This window comes from Benincasa hispida, chromosome 10 (genome assembly GCF_027475165.1).
Source record: "Benincasa hispida cultivar pf3 chromosome 10, pf3_genome.v1.1, whole genome shotgun sequence".
Taxonomy (NCBI): domain Eukaryota; kingdom Viridiplantae; phylum Streptophyta; class Magnoliopsida; order Cucurbitales; family Cucurbitaceae; genus Benincasa; species Benincasa hispida.
Window position 1 is genome coordinate 4640983 of NC_143487.1, and position 18505 is coordinate 4659487.

The 18505-nt window shown below is 38.2% G+C and overlaps 1 protein-coding gene across 1 annotated transcript in view; it reads left to right on the forward strand.

The window, feature by feature from the left end:
• Positions 1–18505, forward strand: part of LOC120089274 (ARM repeat superfamily protein) — a 57409-nt gene that overhangs the window by 29702 nt on the left and 9202 nt on the right. The window contains exons 21-25 of the mRNA XM_039046693.2: positions 835–1002; positions 1119–1409; positions 2567–2743; positions 3378–3641; positions 4129–4227. Coding sequence (XP_038902621.1) covers positions 835–1002; positions 1119–1409; positions 2567–2743; positions 3378–3641; positions 4129–4227 — 999 coding nt within the window. The remainder of the gene's footprint in view (positions 1–834; positions 1003–1118; positions 1410–2566; positions 2744–3377; positions 3642–4128; positions 4228–18505) is intronic.

The following is an 18505-nucleotide window of genomic DNA, read 5'->3' on the forward strand; positions in this document are numbered from 1 at the left end:
GAAATAATATTCATCTCCCCACCTCAAAGATTCAAACTAGTGAAACAGAGCTGGGAAATATTCATTAAAAGAAAAAATTACACTTTCGTCCTTGAGGTTTGGATTATGTTGTCTTTGGGCCCATGAATTTCAAACTCGGGGATTTATTCATAAGGTTTGAATTTAGTATCATTTTTGTTCCTCACTCTAATTTTCTGTTTATTATGTAACAAAAACCGAGGTTCGATTCTCCCACTCTGCAGATTATGTAACTAAAGTTGACATGGTAATATTTTTATTTTTTTAAAATAAAAATATATTTTTTTCATTTTTGAAAAGAAACTTTTTACTTTTATTTTTTTATTTCTCTTTCCCACTCTTCTTTCTTCTTCTTCATCCTCTTACCCATCTTCTCCTTCCTCTTCAATGGTCATCGATGATGAGAGGCAGATGATGGTCGGCTGCCTCTCACTGGCGACTGCGAACTTCATCATCTTCCTTTGAAAAGTCAACAAAATCACCAAATTCAAATATCTTTTTTCAGTTTCATAGTTACAACTTGTAAAAGCACCCCAATTCAAACATATATCTTGAGATGCAAACTTCATCAAACTTTTTTTAAAATTTTATTTCATTGTACTAGTTCACGGTAATCTTGAGATTATATTGTTTATGTTTTCTGTTTCATCTTTGATTTTTCTTGTATTTTGTGCGTTATACTCTTTTCATTATACCAATCAAAAGTTATGTATCCTTTCAGAGAAAAAATTGACATTGAAAAAAAATTCAATCTTATGAGTTTATCATATCATTCCACTCCCCATTCAAGAGATATACGTGTTTATCTGAATGCAGGAAGCCTTCTTAAATCTTTTGGGCGAGCAGAATGAACTTGTACAGGAGTTGGCATCACAGGGAATGAGCATTGTGTATGAATTGGGTGATTCATCAATGAAGACAAACTTGGTAAATGCTCTTGTTGGCACTCTGACTGGTTCAGGAAAGAAAAAAAGAGCAATTAAAGTAAGTCAATGTTTTGATATTTATATTTTTTTGTCCCTTTCCTTTTCCCTTTCCCAATGTGCTCCTTTTTCTATTTTTGGTGGTGTGAATCAGAGGCTCACATATTTATTAATCAGCTAGTTGAAGACTCTGAAGTTTTTCAAGAATCAATAGGTGAAAATCCTAGTGGAGGAAAAATAAGCACATATAAAGAACTTTGCAGTTTGGCAAATGAGATGGGGCAACCAGACTTAATTTATAAGTTTATGGACCTAGCGAACCACCAAGCATCCTTAAACTCCAAGAGAGGTGCTGCCTTTGGGTTCTCTAAGATAGCAAAGCAAGCTGAGGATGCATTGAAGCCTTATTTACATTCATTGATTCCAAGGCTTGTTCGATACCAATATGATCCTGACAAAAATGTGCAGGTACTTCATATGCAACCTCACATGCCCTCGATGAAACCAACAATAAATCTTGTTCAGGAGTTAACAATTAATTGTATAGTGCTTTTATTCAATCTTATGATTTATTATATGAGATTTCGTTTGGTTAGGGGGTTTAATGACATGAAGTTCTAAGATAGTAACTACTCCAGGGTACCTTTACGTTAATTTACATCCCAACGGTTGTTATATAGCAAACTGGTTCTTATTAACTGAGTGTAATTTCTTGATGTGATCGAAAAAACTTGAAAAATTAATAACATAAGAAGAAATTTCTAGTTGCTTTTAAATTCTTTCAATCTTATTTGATGTTTAAAATAGTCTATTAGTTTAATTACCAATAATTATGTTTATTAATTAACCGATAGTATAAGCGTGCAACAGTATTCTTTGATGTGTAAATATACTTTTAAATATTAATGATAAAAAATACCTCTGTTGTTAAATTTTTAAATGAATTTTACGTTCTAATATTGTTGTACTTCGATATTGATCAACGTAATTTGACCATAAAATTAGCATTTTTTTTAAAGGAGAGAAATATATATTATCTGTGAAAGGACTTTAGGGTAGTAGTTTTGGATTTACATTCTTATCTCTCCAACTTTTTATAAAATCTGAAACTAACACACACCTATACTTAGTGTAACTGGATTTGGGCATGTTGTGGATGAATTGTAGGGATTTTTTTTACTACTTTATTTTGTAATGAAGTTTATGTATTTCTTGTGGTTGTAGTTGCGCATTTTGTTACTTGATTTTGAGTATTTTATTGCTTGAATTTTGTGCGGTTTATGGAGAATGCAGAAATCATGATAAAGGAATTTGATTCTATTTATGCATTCACTATATAATCATGTTTCAGAAAAGGACTGAATTGCTCAAATAGTTATAGGAAAAATAATGACTGTAACATGGAATTTGGTTTTCTATTTGCTTTTGTCCAGACTAAATTCATATATTTGGTAAGGCATTGAATTTAAGCCGCCTCTTCTAAATCACTTCATTATGGTGAGAGGAAAGTTAATATGTTTCTGGCATATGTTATTTCCTTAGTCCTACGAGTGCACTACTTTTTCATTAAGTTCCCATCCTCACGAGTTTGGCATAAAATAATCTTCGTTCTTGTGATTTTCTAGGATGCAATGGCACATATTTGGAAATCACTAGTGGATGACTCGAAGAAAACTATCGATGAAAATTTAGATCTTATAATAACTGATTTAATAACACAAAGTGGATCTAGGCTTTGGCGGTCACGAGAAGCGTCTTGTCTTGCCCTTGCTGACATTATACAAGGACGAAAGTTTAGTCAGGTAACTATCATATTGGTTGTGTATGTTGTAAGCATTCTTTTAGTTGACAACATAAGTTCGTTCATGTGCACATACTTGTTTAAATGTAAAGCTGAGAGGATGAAATTTGGATCTTAGCTCCGAGATCTAAAAGTCTTCAAGTTCCATGAGTAATCTCTGCAGGTCGCTCAAACTGAACAAAGAAGGCTCAAACTGGACAAAGAAAGCTCAAACTGAACAAAGAAGGCTTTACCTTGTGAATAATATTTCTTCTCCAGCATGATTTGACAATTGCTTATACATCATATATTAACAAATAGAATGAGATACAAGAATTCAAATTCTTTATATATTACAGCTACATATGTGGTCTTTTTCAACATCTTAATTATTTTCCTAGATTTGGGCATTCTTTTTTCTTTAAGTTTATGAGCTTACAATTTGGTTCAGAATTTGGATATAAAATAAATATCAAAATCCCTCATTGAAGATCTAGCAAATACGTCAACATCAATCTAAAAAACGTCGATTGGTCATATGATCTATGGATGGCTGCTTTCTCATTATTAATCTTTTTAAGGCATGCAGATGTGGCATTCTTTTTTTTCTCTTTTATTATAAAGTGGCATACATTATATAAATCTTTTTCATGTAGGTAGAGAAGCATCTGGAAAAGTTATGGTCAGTAGCATTTCGAGCCATGGATGACATTAAGGAGACTGTTCGAAACTCTGGAGATAAGTTTTGTCGTGCTGTTACTTCATTAACAATAAGACTCTGTGATGTCTCCTTAACGGAACTGGCAGATGCCAGTAAGGCAATGAACACTGTTCTGCCTTTTCTGCTTTCAGAAGGAATGATGAGCAAAGTTGATAGTGTTCGCAAAGCATCTATTGGTGTAGTGATGAAGCTTGCAAAGGTTAGTTTTGTCTAGAATTCCTCTTTCGGTGTTTTATATTTCTTTTCCAGCAGTATCCTAAGTTTAGCTTTTTAAGTCTAAGAAGAAAAAGTTGATCTTGATGTCAATTTCAGTGATTAGGATTTATGGACATATTGATAGATATTTGGTTATCGATGGAACGTTACAGACACTATCAAGGAAAATGGTTGAATTAATTAGTAAAACTTTAATATTTGATTTTTTTTTTTTCCTTTTCTGAACAAACCATGATCATTTAATTGATTTAATAAAAAGAAACAAAACATTTGAAGCATACAAATCCAAGTGGAGTGGAAAAAGAAATAGAGATAAATACAATAGGAAGGTGACATATATTCTCCCTTCTTTACAATGAAGACATAGACTATCCTTTTCTTCTTTTTCTTTTTCTTCTTTAATTCTTGAACATTTAAAAGGCTGGACTTCTTTTCTGATGATCCTGTTCCCTTATTTTCCTTATTTGCAGGGTGCAGGACCTGCTATTCGTCCACAATTATCTGATTTGGTCTGTTGCATGCTCGAAAGCTTATCTAGCCTTGAAGATCAGGGACTCAACTATATTGAGGTTGGTTTGGACCATTCGGTTAATTTGTTTGGCATGAATTGTATTGTAAACTCTATTACTCTAGATGTATGACTTAGGCATTAATTCGGAAGTTAAGGTTAGGAAGTTGAAATACCTGGTGTATGTTGGATCATAGAACTGGGGCTTTCCCTTTGAAATGCTTGGGTAATATGGTTTACGTTAGTAGACTAGGAGTAGGAGGTTATCTGAAAGGCAACAGATCTGGGGGATAATGTTGCTTTTATTTGTTTTAACTTTTTATGTTGTTCCCCTTTTTTAATATTCAAAATTTCTGCATTTTACTTGTATAATGTTGGAAACTCTTCTTTTTTCATTTTTTCCCCTCTCTATCTAATTTTTCTAATTATTATATGGGAGTTTTCCCTTGCTTGCAAAACAGCAGAGCAGAGGAGATTAGGAATTTAGGATAAAGTTCAGATACTCCACGGTGTCAGTATACCCATTTCTAGTTCTTTTGAAAAAGGTGCTTAGCATTCATGAAAATTGATTCAATAGAGCTGAAAGTTACTAGAACGCATTCTTCGGGTAGAATTTAAGAAGTCATTTATACTGCAAGAGATCAATCAATTACCGGTTAGGAATCTTCCACCTGCAAATAGAAATATTCCCAACAAGCTATCCCAAGAAACAGAGCAAGAGCTCTGATGATTTATATATGTATATTCAAGGGAAAAATACAGTAAGAACACTTCAGCACTTTCTAGAGGGCTGGAAATCCTCTCCTCCAAGCCTAAGCCTGATCACAATTCACACATACCCTGCACTCTACTCACAAAAACCCTTCAGAAATCTCTCCTTCACCATGGTCCCCGCAATGCTAACAAACTCCACTCTCCACTAACGACTATCCCGCACGTGGGGATAGTGATTATTCAATGGATAATACATTTTCTATAAGAACCAGCAGCACTTAAAAGAAATCCCAACTGATTTGAAGAAATTGTCTCCCTTTTGACTCTTGAGCAAAGCAGAAGCCAAACAGACACATTTGCCTGCCTCTCTTTACACCAAATTACTCTATTTATCATCACTTCTCGTAACAAACCAAACCAACTAATTATTAATGTAACATTAATAAAAAAAATTGTATGTTTCGTATCAATTTTTGCTGGATTTTATCTCAGGTTAACAAAGTTTCTGTCAACTAAGATTATATCACTGGAGAAACAAGTAGTTTCCTGAAGGCTGGAGACTCATTTTGCTTGCTTCAGTTTTACAAAGTTCACCGCTATGTTATCCTTCAACTTTTCTAATGTCTTGCATGGCAGCTTGTTCCATTGGTAATATGGTTTCCACAAAGCTCGATGGAAATTTTCGTATGATCCTTTTTCATTTGGTTTCTATCATTAAACAGCCTTTCTGAAATTAGACGTCCCATGATTAAAATAGCAATAGCATTACGTACCCAGATGCGAAACACCTAACAATGTCTCTCTCTCCTCCCTCTCCCTCCCCGTCCCAACTCAGCCTCCCTCCCCCTCCGCTAACCACCTCGCCGGTTTTCTCTATGGACCCTCACCTTAACCGCGTCCCTTTCCCTTCTGTTTCCCTCTTTTCCTTCACTCTCAAGTGGTTCCCCTTCCCGCGGCTCACTGTGCGTTGTGTCTGTGTGTTTTTCGGCCATGGAGATCAAAAGTTGTTGTATTTTGGATCACTTTTTTTGTATGTGGCAAGAGGGTTCCGGGTTCCTCGTGGAAGATTTGAAAAGAGGCCAGTCCATGTTCCTTTCTTTAACCTCAGCCATTTGGCTCAAAGAAAGCTTTAGAAGACTATTGTTTGGTCCAACTTTTGAATTCTTTTTGCTAAAGGAAAGATTAGACGAGAGTTTCATCCATTTAGCCAAATTCCGAGCTAATGATAAGTGGTTTGTAGAATGTGCAGTGTGGCCAGCCTCAGGGGGAAGAAAGAATATCACGTTCCATATGGTGATGAAAAATCTGGTTGGCAAGAGTTCAAGGACATGATTGAAGCTAGCATTCACATCTTCAAAGATCCATCTGTTCAGCAAGATCATCAAGAGAAAAGATATTTAGAAGTGGTGAAAGGAAGAAAAGAGCTCCCTCAGCCGGTTTCAAAACCCCTAAAGCTTAACACAGTTGCACATCAAAAGTCCTCTATTCAGAGTTTAGTAAAATAGACTAAGAGCTCATTTTGGATTCAAAAGAATCATGAAGTTCTCAAAGAAGATTTTAATAGCTTATGGCTCATCTCAAGGCTCCTGGTCTATAATGATTAGAAGGAAATTTCAAAAGTGTTGGGTGAGACCTTCAACTCCAGTGTTACTATAAATCCCCTGTTTGCAGATAAAGCTTTAATTAAAGTCAGTAATGGTGATTTGAATGCTCTAATTTCAAACCCGGGAAAATGGCAAATGTTTGGTCCGTTTCACTTGTTGTTCGAAAAATGGAATCTGACAAGGCATGGAAGAACCTCAGTAATGAAAGGTTTTGGAGGATGGTTATCAATCAAGAACCTTCCACTGGATTATTGGGGAAGAAATACGTTTGAAGCCATAGGTGCTTATTTTGGAGGTTCGGAATCAATTGGTTCAGAAACTCTCAACCTAACAAATTGTTTAGAAGCCAAAATTCAAGTTAGAAGAAACCTCTGTGGGTTCATGCCGGCTACAATCGAAATTAAAGATGCAAATCGTGGTAATTTTTATTTAAACTTTGGAGATATTGATTGTTTAGAAGCTCCATCCAAGTCTGTGGGGAATTTATTCTTTAAGGATTTTTCTAATCCAATTGACCTTATTCGGTTAAATGAAGTTATTAAAGATGAAGGAGTCAATTTCAATTTAGATATTTCGGATTGGACCTTCCTTGTCTCCTCACATTCCAAGCCTAATTTCTCAAGAAACCCGAATCTAATCTCAAAAAAGAGTTCCCTGCAAAGAGATGCAAGTTTTGCGGAGGAAGTTGAAAAGCCACATTCTCCTCATTCACTTCACGGGAACTCCAACCACCCTTTCCTCCATTTTAGCCGAAGAAGTCGAACAGCTTCCTGCTAGTAAAGGGTCTCTTGTGAAAGAAGTCGAACAGTCACAACCCTTTAATGACAAAGCTGAAAAGGCGCCTCGAGTATTTAAGAAGAGAGAGAAGGGAGAAGATGATTGTGTAGCCGGCTTCTTGCCTTTTGAAGTTGAACAGCTGCTTACTCAAGAAGGTGATAAGTCCTTGGGACTTTGTGATGCGGAAGTACCTATGTCAAAATTTAATTTACGGCATGCAGCTTTACTTTTCCCAATCACCAAAGAAGTCCATTCGTCATCCAAGTCCGTTACACTTCTCCTCTGCTCCAACCCGATTAAGCCTCCTTCCTCTATTTCCACTAAAAATCTGGCTCCCCTGCCTCTGCCGGTTCCTGAGTTCTCCTTAAAAAATTCAGTCTCCTCCGCGCAACATCTCCCTCCCTGCTGTAAATCAGTGCCAAGGCTTAGCAAATCAGGGGCTAAACGACAACACAAAGCAAAGCATCCCCCCTGCCTCTTTAAATCCTTCCCAAAGCATTTCATCAGAAGAAATCTTGTGAAGGATTCAATCAAGATATCAAGTCTTAAAGCCAAATCAGTGGCTGTTCAAAACCCGAATTTATTAGAAGCTCATTGCACTTCAATTCAAGATCAGCCTCAAAGTTTCAGGTCAGCTCCCCCCTCCCTCCTCTCCCTCCTCTTTTTGAACACTCTGTTTTTTCTCTACCTAATTCAAAGTATACTTTTCTGAGAGGTTCTCCAAGCTCCAACCTAGGTGATTTTTCAAAAGATAAAGGGGATGTCTTCCTTAATTCTCCCTTCAGTGTGAGTAGTAAAGAAGGGGATTGGGTTAGATCTGAAGGATTTTCAGAAGAGACAAGAAAAGAAGCCCCAATTGAACCTGATTTAAATCCCCTGTTTCAGACAGAGGACAACTCTTCAGAAGCTATGGTTGTCAGCTCCATCTCTACAGCCATTCCGTGTGACCTTCCAGCTCATCTAAAATCTATAGTCACGGATTGTCGTCTCATTCTGGATTAACGGTTGGTCATTGAGGCTGCAACCAAATTTTTGGCCCTGAATTATGAAAAACGTGACTTGGAATACTAGAGGCCTAAAAGATGTTAATAAAAGGATAGCTCTCAAGCGTTTTCTAAAGAAACATAATCCAGTAGTAGTTCTAATTCAAGAATCAAATAAAGATAGCTTTGAAATGAGCTTCATCAAAACCCTTTGGAGTTCCAAAGAAATAGGATGGGAATTTGTGGAATCATATGGAAATTCAGGCGGATTACTGACATTATGGGATAAGAGTTTGATCTCTGTGGTTGAAACTTTGAAAGGAGGGTATTCGTTATCAGTAAAATGCATCATTGCTTGTAATAAGACTTGTTGGATCACTAATGTTTATGGATCAAATGATTACAAAGAAAGAAAATTTGTTTGGCCAGAACTTCTATCTCTTTCATATTATTGTGTAGAAGCTTGGTGTATCGGGGGAGACTTTATTACAAGATGGGCGCATGAAAGATTTCCTATGGGTAGAAGTACTAAAGGAATGAGGAAATTTAACAACTTCATAGACCAAGCCAATCTTTTGGAGGTCCGGTTGGGAAATGGCAATTTTACTTGGTCTAGGGAAGGTGTTTCAGCTTCAAGATCTCTATTAGACCGCTTTTTCATCTCTAAAACTTGGGATGAGCTGTTTGAAAATTCTAGAGCTAGTAGGCAAGTCAGATCCTTCTCAGATCACTTTCCAATTTTGCTAGAAGCAGGGTCTTTTAGCTAGGGTCCTTCCCCCTTTTAGATTTTGTAACAGTTGGCTGCTCAATAAGGAGTGTGTCAAACTTATTGAAACAGTTTGGTCAAGCAGTAATGTTCAAGGTTGGGCTGATTTTGCCCTTAATCAGAAGCTGAAAAAGGTAAAGACAGCAGTAAAGGAGTGGCATTCGAAATTCCAAGAAGATCAAAGAAGGAAAGAAGAGGGGCTGTTAAAAGAAATTGAAAAATGGGATGCTCTTGCCGATTGCTCTACCCTTTCTAGTAGTGAATTGGCACTTAGATCCACTTTGAAGTCAGATTTAATGTCTCTTTATAGACTGGAGGAAGTAAATCTAATTCAGAAAAGTAAGTTGAATTGGCTCAAGCTGAGAGATGAAAACACAAGTTTTTTTCATAAATACTTAGCTGCAAAGAAGAGAAAAAACTTTATTTTTTGAACTAATAGATGATCAAGGGGTGCCAACGACTTCTTTTCAAGAGGTTGAACGATTAATCCTGAATTTTTACAGCAACATTTTCCTTAAATCCCCAGGTTTAAGGCATATTCCTTTGAACCTAGATTGGCCATGTATCAATTCAAATAAGAATTCAAGCGTACAAGCCAAGTTCTCACCCGAAGAAATTAAGGCAGTTGTAAGAAAACTTGGAAAATGCAAAGCACCTGGACCCGATGGATTCACTGTGGAGTAATTTTGGCACTTGATCAAGGACAGTATGCAATCCACCTTTGAAGATTTCTATAAGAATGGTAAGCTTAACGTGTGTATAAAAGAAAACTTCATCTGTCTTATTCAAAAGAAGAAAATAGCAGTCAAGGTTAGTGATTTCAGGCCAATTAGTTTAACTACTGTGTTATATAAGGTTGTTGCAAAGTTGCTGGCTGAAAGAATAAAATTGGTTATGCCTAGCATTATAGCTTCTTCCCAAAGTGCCTTTATTGAAGGAAGACAAATATTAGACCCCATTCTTATTGCTAACGAAGTTGTGGAGGAATATAGAGTGAAAAAGAAGAAGGGGTGGATTCTCAAGCTTGACTTGGAAAAGGCCTTCGACCGTGTTGATTGGGAATTCCTAGAAAAGGTGTTGAGAAGCAAAAATTTTGGTCAGAAATGGATAGATTGGATTATGGGCTGCGTTAAAAATCCAATGTTTTCAGTCTTCATCAATGGTAAACCAAGGGGAAGGGTGGCTGCCATAAGAGGTATTAGGCAAGGTGATCCCCTCTCACCTTTCCTTTTCCTTCTTATAAGTGAAGTTTTAAGTGATTTGGTGAACAAGATTATTCAAGCCGGTCTTTACGAAGGTTTTGTGGTTGGCAAAGATAAAATTCAAATTTCCATCCTTCAATTTGTAGATGATACGCTATTATTTTGTAAATATGACAGAAACATGCTTGCAAAACTAAAGCAAACGGTGGAGTTTTTCGAATGGTGTTCAGGGCAGAAAGTAAATTAGGATAAATCAGCCCTTTATGGTATAAATGTGGACGAAAATGAGTTGATTTCTACTGCTGCTTCATTAAATTGTAAGGCTGATCATCTTCCAATCCGATACCTTGGGCTGCCGTTAGGTGGGTACCCGAAAAATCTGTCTTTTTGGCAACCAATTTTGGACAATTTTCAAGCTAAATTGGACAAATGGAAACGTTTCAACCTATCAAGAGGAGGTAGAGTCACATTATGCAAGTCAGTTTTGTCTAACCTCCGAACGCATTTTATGTCCATATTCATATTGCCGGATGGAGTGGCATCAAAATTGGAAAGGATTACAAGGAATTTCTTTTGGGAAGGACACAATGGCAGCAAGTTAAATCACTTGGTGAAGTGGGCTTCGGGGCAGAAACCTTTGACAGATGGAGGCCTCGGCCTTGGTGGATTCAAAACTATGAATTTAGCACTACTTGCTAAATGGGACTGGAGATTTTCAAAGAGGAAGGCTCTCTTTGGGGTCAAATTATCAGAAGCATTCATGGCTCGGATCCTTTTAATTGGCACACGGCAAGTAAAGGGGGCAGAAGTTTGAGAAGCCCGTGGATCAGTATTTCGAAGTCTTAGCTAAAAGTTGAGTCGTTGGCCACTTTCAAACTTGGAAATGGCAGCAGAATTGTATTTTGGTTAGACCCTTGGGAAGGAGTGACCCCTTTCGGTACCTTATTTCCAAGTCTCTTCAAAATCACCTTGTTTCCAAATGGTTCGGTTGCTGACCATTGGGACAGCAGATTGGCCGCTTGGTCAATCACCTTTCGTCGTTTGCTTAAAGATGAGGAGATCATTTCTTTTCAAGAGCTGCTTGGGGTTCTTGCAACAAGGAAAATTTCAGAGGATGTTGATAAAAAGGGAGTGGTCAATTTCAGCCTCGGGTCTCTTCACGGTCAATTCCCTTAAAATACACCTTTCCCCTTCCTCCCCATTGGACAAATCTCTTTACTCGGCCCTGTGGAAGACTTGCAGCCCGTGAAGGATTAATATTTTAGTCTAGATAATGCTTTTTGGTCAGCTGAATGTAGCTTCAGTTTTGGAAAGAAAGTTGGCAACCAGCTATATTTCTCCTTTAATATGCCCTTTGTGCCTACATTCGTTTGAAGACTCCCTCCACCTTTTCTTTGCGTGTTCCTATTCAGCTCGGTGTTGGGAGAAGTTGCTGTCCTTCAACAACTTTTCATGGGTTATGAGCAATGATTTTAAGGGTAACTTGCTGCAGCTTTTAGTTGGTATAAATCTCCACAAATCCAGCTGTAGATTATGGATTAATGCGATCAAGGCTCTTTTGGCAGACCTTTAGTTTGAAAGAAATCAAAGGGTGTTTCATGATAAGGCTCTTGGTTGCCAAGATCGATTCAAATCAGCCCGTCGGCTTGCTTCTTCTTGGTGTATCCTCTAGAAGCATTTTAATAGCTACAGTTTATTAGAATTCAATCTCAATTGGAGAGTTTGCCTCCCTTTCAAGTGATGGTTTTTAGCCTCTTTAGTAGCCAGCGGTTTTCTTTGATTTTTCAGACTGTTTGTTTCTGTTTTGCCCCTGTGTTATTTTGGGGAGTGTAATACTTTGTGCTATTCTTATATTTATAGCTAGTCTTAGTTTGTTTTTGGATGTGATGAGGGCGCTAAGGGGGTGTCAACCTAGTTGAGATGCCCGGGTGCGCTAGCTGATCCGTTTGGTATTCGGTTATTATTCTGCTCATTGTATAACCCTCTTGTACTTTGTGCTTTTGCTCGCTTTTCTCTTATATCAATGAATTGTTTCCTTTTAAAAAAAAACAGCCTTTCTGAAATTTGTTTGGATTGAAGAACAAGTTTTGTATGTACAATCTCTTCTTCTTTATTGGGTGATTGTTTCTTGTAAAAAAGAAAAAAGAAAAAAAATTGTAATGGTTCATTAAGATATTTGAGTGGGTATAGATTAAAGTGCAGTGTACAAAATCTAGGATCGTTTAATTTTTCCATTCACCTTTTTCATTTGTGGTGGAGGGGTTATGTTAAACCCCCAATCATACATACTTATAAGCAGAAGGACTAAGCGGAAGGACGGAAGAGGAATTGCACCCATGATCGTGGGTGAAGGAGGGAATAACCCTGAGATAGGAGGTTGAAGAGAGGGGACCATTGGTTTGGCTATAAACGAAAGGGAGGGCGAGTCAGGAAGAGTGTCGACATTTTGGGTAAAGCTCAGTAGCTTTTGGAGGAGAGAATTTCCAGCCCCTCTCAAATTGTGCTGGTTTAGTTGTTTTCCATTTTCTTTCCTTTTTTGTTGGTTATTTTGATACTCAGATCGTACTTATGTTTCTTTCATTGTAATAGTTGCTTTCTGTTCGTTAATATCAATACATATCCATCAGAGCTTTGCTGCTCTGTTTTATTTGTTCCTTTGTTGGGTTTTACTGCCTAACAAATTGGTATCAGAGCCATACAACCTGGGGCGAACAAGGCAAATGGCACAGAAACAAATCAAAGAAAGGATGGAGGTGAATGAGAGGGAGAACTCGGGGATGTAGGACTTGATCTTGGGACTCTGTAAAAGCGTAGAGAAATTATCAGAAGAAGTTTGCGAAAATAGCTCGGTACGGAAGTATGAAGAATCTGGTGTGGCTGAAGGATCTGGTAGGAAGTTGAAAGGAAAAATGGAGGAGGTGGACTTAGCTCAGGTCAAGGGACTGCAGGAATGGATAAAGGTAACTATAAAAGACTGGAGATGTTGATCTTCGTGGGCGAGAATCCGGAATCATGGGTTTATCGAGCAAAGCTATTGCACTTAAAAATGTTGTGTTTATTGTGAGCTACACTAGATTGAAGATGCGATATCAATATTGTACGTCTAGTTGCAGTAATCATGCGCTAATCACAAGCTTTCTTGTTATCAAGTCAAGTAAACAAGATTACGAGTTTCTCAAGATAACCCATGGTCGAACACAGGGATTTGTACTAAGAGGCGAAGCAAATATTGTCAGAATTACGTCAAGTTCATGCGATTAACTAATTTACGTGAACTAAATATCTAAACTAACAGAGACGTCCTTGAGATAGATTATGAGAGTACTTAAGGGAAACAATAGTCTTAATTTGAAGAAAATATATGGAAAAGGCAGTGTTTGGGGGAGATCAATACCACATCACTAAGCTTATCGTGAGAGTTTGTCCTGGCTTACAACTTCCGATTATCGCATACCTCTCGGTGGCCAGCCACACTTATCATATTTCTATGATGCGTGAATGAGATTGCTATGAGTGCAAGGTTGTTTCTATCTCTAGAAATACTTCTTGCTTTGCTTAATGAGATCCACAACTACTTTCCTTCTCAGGTAGTTCGTCATAGCTACTTGACTCAATGAGTACTCATAGGTAAGCATTTTAATACTCATATATTAAGCAAACAGGATAACTTCCACAGATTCTACTTAGATCATGATATTAACCTTTCCCTTTACCTCGTTAGAATTAGTTACTCATGACATCAGATAAAGTGAAAGCAAAGATAGAGAAGATGATGAAAGTGGACATGATGATATCAAAATAGAAATAGAGTTGTTGAATACACAGATGAACAATCTCTTAAACAAAATGCAATTCAACAACTAAAGTGGTAAAGAGATAAGGTGAAGGGCAGTTGTCAGCAATCTTTTGCTTCCAACAGATGAATGTCGAGGCTATTGGTGTTATAATGGTTGGGTGAATGGAGAAGGCCCTCTCAGACGAAGCTCCGATGAAGGATCAGGGTGAAATATGGAGGTGGAATTTTCTCTCATGAAAATCTCAGTCTCTGGGTCTAGAAGTCCATCCCTTATTCATGGCGTCAAGGCTCTATTTATAGAGTCGTGCACTGACAATTGTTAGGATTCCCGCTTTGATCAGCCGTCATCGTCCGACGCGGTAGGTGAGAATGTCAGCACTGCTATCATAGTCAATATTCTGAATGCTTGCCAAAAGATCCGCTGGTACAGACTCAGAGATCCTGAGGTATGCGATCAACCATTTGTTCCTTGCAAGATCGACACATGTGGTAATTCCTGCGGTCAACTGCAAAATAGACACTTTGCTGCAACATAACTCATGATATGCGGTCAGCGGGTGTTCTTGAGATACTTCAGTGTAAGTTCAATATTTAGCATGAATTCTTAACAAAATTGACAAATATTCTTCTTATCTATCCTCATTATTCTAAATAAAAGACTATAATAACTTGTATTTCTACAAGTTATCAAGAGCATTATTTCGAAATTCATGAACTGAGCGATGCTGAGAAGGTGAAGGTGGCGGTGGTTAGTTTCACTCCCGATGAAGTTGATTGGTTCAGATAGACCCATAATTGGAAAGCGATCTGTACCTGGAAGGAGCTGAAGAGACGGATGTTTGAGCATTACCAGTCGTGGAGCGAGGTTGCTGAGGATCAAGCAAGATGGTAGCTACGCATACTATGTGAAGAAATTTGTGACTTATTCAGCACCATTATCGGAGATGGCGGAGGGTGTCATCGTGGATACATTTTTGAACGGGCTTGAATCGGCGATTCGGGCCGAAGTCATCAGTCGGCATACTGTGGGCTTGGATAAAAGTATGCGGGAGACCCAACTCATTAAAATGAATAGTGGGGCGGTGAAGGGGAACCCTAAAGGAATGGAGACTGGAGCAATATGGCAGGTGATGGTTCCTATCGAAGGAAATTTCGTGAAGGAAATGTCGGTGAAACGATTGTCCGATAGTGAGTAGAGGCAACGGCTGGAGAAAGGACTGTGTTTTCGTTGCAATGAAAAATATTTGCACGACCATTGTTTTGTAAGGTTAGAGAAAATCGAGAACTAATGTTGTTTATCACAAATGAGGATGAATTGGATGCAAAAGCAGTAGACGAAGAATCGAAGATGTTCCTAAATTGAAATCGGTGGAAGTAATTGAGGATGTTGAAATCTCTCTTCGGTTGATGAGGGGGTTTTCGAAACAAGGTACCATGAAATTGAGGGGAACCATTGGAAGAAAGGAGGTGATCATATTGGTGGATTGTGGGGCGACTCATAACTTCATCCATCAAAGACTGATTGAGGAACTTAAACTACTAGAGACACGAATGGTGAAGTATAGGGTGGTAATCGGTAATGGGGAAGCGATACGAGGCAATGGAGTTTGTAAATCGGTGATAGACAAGTTATAGGAATTGGTCGTCAAGGCAGATTTTCTTCCAATGGATTTAGTGAGAATGGATGTGGTGTTGGGTATGCAATGGCTGTTCACCACGGGGTTCATGGGCGTTCACTGGCCATCACTGACAATGAGTTTCACGAAAGGAGACCGAATCGTGACATTGAAAGGAGACCCGTCGTTAACTTGATCATAAATTTCTTTGAAGGCCTTAGCTAAGGTTTGGGAGGAGGATGATCAAGGATATTTTTATTGAATTCCAGAATGTGGAGATCACGGATAACCGAGATGTGGTTCGTGACGGGACTAATCGGGAGAAGAAGTGTTACCAGTTATGATACTAACATTGTTAGCCAAAAGTGAGGGTATCTTCGAAATTTCAATTGAACTTCCACCTAAATGCGAGATTGATCATCAGATCATCACACGAGAAGGAAGAAATTGAAAAGCTCATGGGAGAAATGTTACAAGATGGTATTATTAGACCAAGTCGAAGCCCATATTCGAGTCCTGTTTTGTTGGTTAAAAAGAAAGATGTGTGATGGAGATTCTGGGTTGACTATAGAAAGCTGAATCAAATCACTGTTGCTGATAAGTTTTCAATTTCTGTCATTGAAGAATTATTAGATGAGCTTCGTGGTTTTGCGATATATTCGAAATTAGATTTACGATCAGGATATCATCAAATTCAAATGGAAGAAAGGGATGTAGAGAAGACAGCTTTCCGAACTCATGAAAGACATTATGAGTTTTTGGTGATGTCCTTCGGATTACCAATGCACCCGCGACATTTCAATCATTGATGAATCAGATTTTTGGGCCGTTTCTTCGTAGATTCGTATTGGTTTTTTTCGACGACATCCTGATCTACAGTTCTGATATTACTACTCATGAGATGCACTTGGTTGTGGTCTTTAATATTCTAGGGGATCATAAGCTGGCAAACAAGAAGTGTACATTCTGCCAAACTCGTATCCAATATCTAGGCCATTGGGTATCGCAAGAGGTGCGACGGAGAAAAAGTGAAGGCAATGATTCATTGGCCTCGACCAAAGAATGTAACGAAATTCAGAGGCTTTCTCGGCCTCACCAGGTACTATAGGAGATTTGTGCAGAAGTATGGACAAATTACAGTGCCATTAACTCAATTACTCCAGAAAAACGCGTTTAATTGGAACGAGCAAGCCAACCAATCGTTAGAAGAACTTAAACAAGCTATGATGACAATTCCAGTATTAGCTCTACCAGATTTTTCGCTTTCTTTTGCGATAGAAACGGATGCATCAAGATTTGGATTAGGGGTATTCTAACTTAGAACTCTAGGCCGATTTCCTACTTCAGTTAGAAGCTATCACCTCGAGCACACAAAAAATCTATTTACGAGAGAGAACTGATAGATGTGGTATTAGCAGTGCAGAAATGGCGACACTACTTATTGGGAAACAAATTTACGGTGATCTCAAATTAAAAGGTTCTGAAGTTTCTGATAGAACAAAGGGAGTTGCAACCACAATTTCAAAGATGGCTAACAAAATTAATGGGATACGACTTTTAGATCTTGTATCAACCGGGTCTTCAGAACAAAGCAACTGATGTGTTATCCCCGTTACCACCTACAGGAGAATTATTTGTATTAACTACACTGACGCTGTTAGTGTGGAGTTAGTATTGAAAGAAGTAAGTGAAGATGGAGATTTACAGAAAATCATTGCCTCGTTGAAAGAGGACCCGGAAGAGGAACCAAAGTATCAATGGCATCGTGGAAAGCTATTATATAAAGGGAGGTTAGTTCTTTTGAAACATTTCACTTTAATTCCCTCACACCTTCATACTTTCCATGACTCGGTTTTAGGAGGGCATTCCGGATTTCTTCGAACTTATAAAAGAATGTCAGGAGAACTATTCTGGCAGGGAATGAAGTCTGATGTAAAGAGGTATGTTGAGAAGTGCGAGACTTCTTGGCGGAATAAAACAGACTCACTGAAGCTTGCAGGACTACTCCAACCTCTACCAATATTGGAACAAATCTGGGACGACTTTGACCATGGATTTTGTTGAAGGATTGCCAAAATCTGAAGGGTATGATTCAATTATGGTGGTGGTAGATAGATTGAGCAAATATGCACATTTTGTTCACCTGTGACATCCGTTTTCAACGAAACATGTAGCAAAGGCTTTTATTCAGGAGATTGTACGACATCATGGGGTTCCAAAATCGATCGTGATGGACCGAGATAAAATTTTCCTCAGTTATTTTTTAAAAGAGTTATTTTCAATGATGGGAACAGTGTTAAAGAGAAGCACAATGTTCCACCTTCAAACTGATGGCCAGACTGAAAGAGTAAACCGTTGCTTCGAGACCTACCTGAGATGCTTTTGCAACGAGCAGCCATCTAAATGGAGTAAGTGGATCCTTGGGCTGAGATTTGGTATAATACCACATTCCACACATCGATTAAAACAACTCCGTATCAAGCAATATTTGGAAGAAAACTCCCACCATTGTTATCGTATGGGGAAAAGTAGACATCGAACGACTTAGTAGAACAACATTTGATGGCCAAGGATGTGGCTTTGAACGCTTTGAAAGAGCACTTGGTGATTACACAAAATCGAATGAAGAAGCAGGCTGATTTAGGCAGAAGGAGCTACAATAAGGTAGGGGATGATGTATTCTTGAAGCTCCGACCATACAAACAGAGGTCCCTAGCTAGGAAACGATGTGAAAAGCTAGCTCCAAAATACTATGGTCCATATAGAGTTCTGGAACGTATTGGAGAGGTGGCCTACAAGTTAGACCTACCCTCGGAAGCAAATATACACAATGTGTTTCACATTTCTCGATTAAAGAAGAAATTGGGAATGACGGCCCAAG